The sequence below is a fragment of the Pinus tabuliformis genome, chromosome X (genome assembly GCF_031772625.1).
Source record: "Pinus tabuliformis cultivar Carrire ecotype Pingquan chromosome X, CPIR1, whole genome shotgun sequence".
Lineage (NCBI taxonomy): Eukaryota > Viridiplantae > Streptophyta > Pinopsida > Pinales > Pinaceae > Pinus > Pinus tabuliformis.
Genome location: NC_142308.1, coordinates 410,684,014 through 410,689,513, shown reverse-complemented (window position 1 = coordinate 410,689,513; position 5,500 = coordinate 410,684,014). Strand labels below are relative to the sequence as shown.

General features: G+C 40.4%; 2 protein-coding genes across 2 annotated transcripts; one reads left to right on the top strand and one right to left on the bottom strand.

Moving 5' to 3' along the window:
- The first annotated feature begins 1,274 nt into the window (after positions 1 to 1,274).
- LOC149140266 (uncharacterized) lies at positions 1,275 to 2,523 on the top strand. The gene has a single exon (XM_089448583.1). It carries the CDS (start codon positions 1,316 to 1,318, stop codon positions 2,294 to 2,296), a length of 981 nt encoding a protein of 326 aa, XP_089304709.1. The 5' UTR covers positions 1,275 to 1,315; the 3' UTR covers positions 2,297 to 2,523.
- Positions 2,350 to 5,155, bottom strand: LOC149140265 (protein SRG1-like). Its single transcript, XM_089448584.1, has 2 exons — positions 3,242 to 5,155; positions 2,350 to 3,155 (listed from the first exon to the last, which is right to left on the bottom strand). Exons 1-2 carry the CDS (start codon positions 3,512 to 3,514, stop codon positions 2,838 to 2,840), a joined length of 591 nt encoding a protein of 196 aa, XP_089304710.1. The 5' UTR covers positions 3,515 to 5,155; the 3' UTR covers positions 2,350 to 2,837.
- Positions 5,156 to 5,500: the final 345 nt, after the last annotated feature.

The following is a 5,500-nucleotide window of genomic DNA, read 5'->3' as shown; positions in this document are numbered from 1 at the left end:
CATTTTTTTTAATCTATTTATGACACTAACTTGTGTATCTGTGTTTCCGTTTCAGCCACTAGATGGCTTGTCAGGAGCACCAACACCAGCAATAGTGCCACCATCGTCCTCAGCATCGTTACCGGCATCTGGCACTGCAAACAAACCGAAAGTTCCCTGCTATTTTTTCCAGCAGGGATATTGTGTAAAGGGTGATAAGTGCCCTTTTGTGCATGGTCCGTTTTCAGGAGCTAATCTAACTTCTCAAAAGACAACAAAACCAAGTCCAGCAGTTACAGAGCCTCAGGCAAGTGGGAAACAAACAGTCAATGAAACTGAAAGCAACAAAGATGGAAAACATCCATCTGATTTAAGCTTTCCCAAGGCAGTGCAATCAATTGATCCTAATGCAGTGCAGTCAAGCAACCCCATGACATTGAAGTCAAACAACTTTCAGGCAGTGCAGTCAAGAAACCCTGTGCTAGCAAAGGCAAATAACTTCAAGGCGTCACAGTCAAGTAACCCTGTTGCATTGCAGTCCAATAACTTCCAAGCAGGGCATTTGGGCAATCCTTTAACACTGCAGTCAAATAATGTCAAGGAAGCCCAGTTGCAACCAGAAGCTAGACATGTCTCTCAATCAAGATCTCAGCCTACCTATATAAAGGGAAGTCCACATGAAGTCGAACAATTTTTTCCAGAGATTGAACCTACAAGACAAAGGATACATGATGCTTCAAGAAACAGGTCTCGGATACGCCCGTCTCATCCTCCAGAAGAGAGACTACAAAATGGATTAGAATCGGAGGATTTGCTGGGTGGATCATCGCCAGGATTTGATGTACTTGTGGATGATGGACCTGACCAGCTAAGCCACCGGGAGGATGCTGATTACTATAAACATGATATGGAATCTGGAAGAGATGCAATCAATGGTCGAGAAAGAAATATGCACAACAAACGAGAGCTTGTTCGAACTGGCTACTATGATGCTGAATTTTAGTATGACCATGGAGCTTATGAACCATATAAAAACAGGGGATATGAGTGCGGTGGCCGAAAGCAGTGTAATGCTTTTGATGAAAGGGCTGTGGAGAGACCGATTATGCGAGAAAGGAGGTTCTTTTCTAGTGAAGATGATCCTGAACGGAACAATATGGAGGATCTCCGCCACCGGATTTCAAAACATAGGAAGGCTGGTGATGCTAAAATAGTGGATAGCCCCTCAAAGAGATAGCATGTGGATAGTCGACATGGTGAATTTCACCGTGGCTCTAGGCAACAAGATGATGACCGTAGACAGCAAGATATATACAGGGACCAGTTAAGGCAAGGTATGAATCACAGTAGTAGGCGATTGCAGGGTAGGATTCAAGTAGAGGCTAGTGGCTTCAAAAGAGAGCCATCTGACAATATAGAAGCTGATCAAGAAGGCAAGTTAGAGAGGGTTTGGTCCAGAAGCTCACCAAGTAGACGGGGCTTAAATGATCATTTCAGAAGCAAGTATCGTGAAAAGGAGAGGGGCAGAATGCCTGCAGATGGTTCTATATCATCAGAATCCAGGGTACCTAGAGGTCAAACTTTTAGGAACACTGAAACAAGGACAGATGCCATAAATTTTGCTGGGCCTAAGACTCTTGCACAAATCAAACAAGAAAAGAATCGTGAGAGCAGTGAAGAACCTTCTACTGCACAATCAACAGAGCATGGATCCTCACAGAATCCCTCTATGAAGAGTCCAGACAAACACAGACAAAATCTTCCTTGGGAAGGAAGGAAGATGAGATTGGGCAAGGTAATTAAGCCATTAAGTGATATTCTGAAGAAAAAACGGAAAGTGACTCAAGAAAATGGTGACAATGAAGGAAATATACCTACAGAAGGGCAGGGTCAGGCCATTCAGAGTTTCAATTTGAGCAAGGGAAATGATGGCTTGCCACCACCTGAAAAAGATGTTGAAGAGGGAGAACTTCCAGCTGGTGACAGTTATACATCTGAACTGCCCACTTTTACTCCTGGGGTGGATGACACTGAGGCATCCAATGACGTGGATACTCTTGTAGAAGACAAACCATCAGCCTTTTCAAATGGAGCAAAGCCTGTTGTAGTGGATGACCAGGAAGATGCAGTAATGAATGATGCTGTTCACAACAATGAAGATGAAGATGTTGACCATGAAGAGTATGATTTGGAACATGCAGAGAATGACGACAATGAAGAGTGGGAAAGGAATGAAGATGAGCAAGAAGATGAAGACTTTCTAGAAGATGATGATGACGACGACTTTGCTAGGAAGCTTGGTGGCATCTTCTCTTGATTAGTGACTTGTATTAGAAGATCTGTTGAAAGCTGTTTGCAAATCTGTGCATGTATTGGCAAGCACAATGGTGGTTTTCTGTTGTAGTTTTGCTTGGAATGTCAGTGTAAAATGCCAATTTCATGTGTTGCTTGACATGATGTTCTCGCAGCTATTCAAGATAATTGTTTCTTTTGTCTGTACTGAATCTTGTTAATGATGATACAGATCCTATTTGTTTTATATTATAGAGGAGCCTATGCAGAAGCAAATATCATAACTTAATTTTAGAGCATATTATGCTTCTCAGCAGAGGGATCAGTCATGCCTTTGAATCAATTACCTCATTGGCATTTGCAGCTACTAGCATTTGAATAATGTAGACCTGGGTAAATATTCTTAATTATATGAAGACGATAACACTTTGCAGCTGCAACTGTGAACAGTAGGTGATTCCTCCTGTAATTTGTGGAATTTTAACGCATTGAGTATTAAATAACTGACACCTATATATACCTAAAATCAGCAGGTTCGACTGGCCAAAGAATTAAATTTCTGGTTATCAAGCATAAACATTATATGTTTGAAAATTTGAAACTTCACCTATGAACCACCTTGAAACCCATGTATACCTGAAACCAGCAGGTTCGACTGGCCAAAGATTTAAACCTCTATAACCAGAAGGAAACATTATCAAACCCAACAAGTCACCCCAATCCAGCTTCTGTCGTTCAGACACGACGAATGTCTTGCCGTAGCCCTGAAGATCTCTTGGATTAACAGCATACTTCTGTTTCTCCTCCAATGGAAGCTGGAAAAACTCCCTTCCAGCTCTCCTAACAGCATCGAGTAACGAGTTCGGGACACCGTGATTCACAACCTACAGAAAACCCATTAAAACATGTAACTTTTTTGTTTTTTCCAAATCTGTCGACTGACTATATAGAAAAAACTAACAAATTATACCTGGAAGAAACCCCATTCTTCACAAGCCCGGGCAAGTTTCGTAATCTCTTGTTCTCTGTATATTCCTGCTGAAATCTTGGTCATGTCAATGATGGGAATGTTAAACTGATGATCAGACACTGTCGTTGGTGTTGGTATTGCTTCGCTTCTTCTGATATATCTTTCTGGTATTGTTCCCTGCTGTTTTTTTGCAAGTTCTTGAACGCTCTCGACTATAACAACAGATTTACCCCAGTTGGGAATGCTCCTATTGCTCTCATCAATTGAAGCCATTCTTCCAACCTTGCTCTACAAGAAAGTTCAGGCGAAATCGATGACAAATATAATGCACCCAGGCTGCAAATAACATTGATAGAACCAGGAAACCATCAGAAATATTTATAGATGGAAGGAACTTCTGTTAAACCAAGGCCTGTTCCTTGATCCAATTATTCGGAAGGCCATCGCGAATAACTGTATGTAACACAGTAACAGAAATGCCCTGATAACAACAGATTTACCCCAGTTGGGAATGCTCATATTGCTCTCATCAATTGAAGCCATTCTTCCAACCTTGCTCTACAAGAAAGTTCAGGCGAAATCGATGACAAATATAATACACGCAGGCTGCAAATAACATTGATAGAACCAGGAAACCATCAGAAATATTTATAGATGGAAGGAACTTCTGTTAAACCAAGGCTTGTTCCTTGATCCAATTATTCGGAAGGCCATCGCGAATAACTGTATGTAACAGAAATTCCCTGCAAACAGCGGTGGAAAGCTTTGATAAAACCTTTGAACTGAAAATTAGTGAGCGAGAACCTGAGATTGGGCGAATGGAATGGAGCGTAAAAGGTCAAAATGACGAACTTAACGAAGAATAAACTAAGCAGCTCGTAAGGGCAGAAGGAATACCTAGTTGGTTCATGGGGGAACAGATTCTGGATTTTTCTCTACCGCCAAAGAAGAGTTGCGTGCTGCAGCCCTAGCTCGCATACCTCCAGAGGAAACATCGCAGCCCTAGCTTGCATACCTGAAGACAAAGAGGCCATTGGGTTGGGAGACAAAAGGATAATGCTTTTATTGCTTTTCTAGGTGATTTGATACTTCACATTTTTAAGAAACTTTTTGGGGTATGATAAATAGGATGGTTTGCTGTTAATTGCAATTAAGTTTTAATTGCATCTTGAGAAGCCAGGTGCACTGCATAGCCAAAGCGTTGTTCTGCGCTGAAATTGTGATCCAGTTAAAACTTCATGTGGATACGGGAAAGGGCAGACTGAAATCGATAACTAAAGCGCTTGTTCCTAGGGGTTATTAAGAGGCAGGGGATTGAGTTCCAGGAGCAAAGTAAAAGGTAAAGGCAACACATGTAGTTGACCTCGTTAATTGAGTACTAGAGCCCAGTCGAGCAAATCCAATTCGAGGCGAAAATATAGTGTCTTAATCACGAGCATCCTCACGACTTCCAACTTCTTAGCTGGCTGGCGTCCCTGTTTCATTAACACCCATATAGGGAACATCTAAATTATATAATTTAACATCTGTAATTTAACGGGCCCATCGACGGCTCCTGAGTAAGTTTTAATAGGCGAGTTTAGATTGATGGATGCAGCTGCTGTAATTTAACATTGGGTTCGGGACTGTAACGATGAGTATGAGACAAAAACTGTAAAATAGGAAGAAATTTGGTGTTCTGGTGGCCATGATGGAAGATTTCTTCACCCCGAGAATGTCAAACTACAAAAACTCTTGCTAATTTTTTTAATATGTAACACAGAAAAAATAGTCATAAATTTATTGAAAACGTAAATTAACAAGCATAAAAAACAAACACCAGTCTCTAAATTTTCAATTAACACGAATTCAAATAAAAAAGCTTTGAATGAATCAGTGGAACTGTGGATGTTGTCGAAGCTGGTTTTCTCTCTATGCTTAGAATAGTATTAAGTTATATTGTTAGTATGCTTAGAATAGAAATAAGTTATATTGTTAGAAAAAAAAAAAAAGTTTTCCATTAACGGTTATACCAAACAAAGTAATTACGCAATTTTATTACCACGGTTAAAATAGTGTTCCAATTTTGTCTAAGCTATTTTGCAATACCATCGTCCAGTAAGCTTAATAGGGGAGTTTAGATTGATGGATGCAGCTCCTGCAATTTAACAACACTAGGCTCATCGCCGGCTCCTGAGCAAGCTTTAATAAGACAAAAATAAAAACACAGTCATAAATTTATTGAAAACGTAAATTAACGAGCATAAAAAACAAACACCA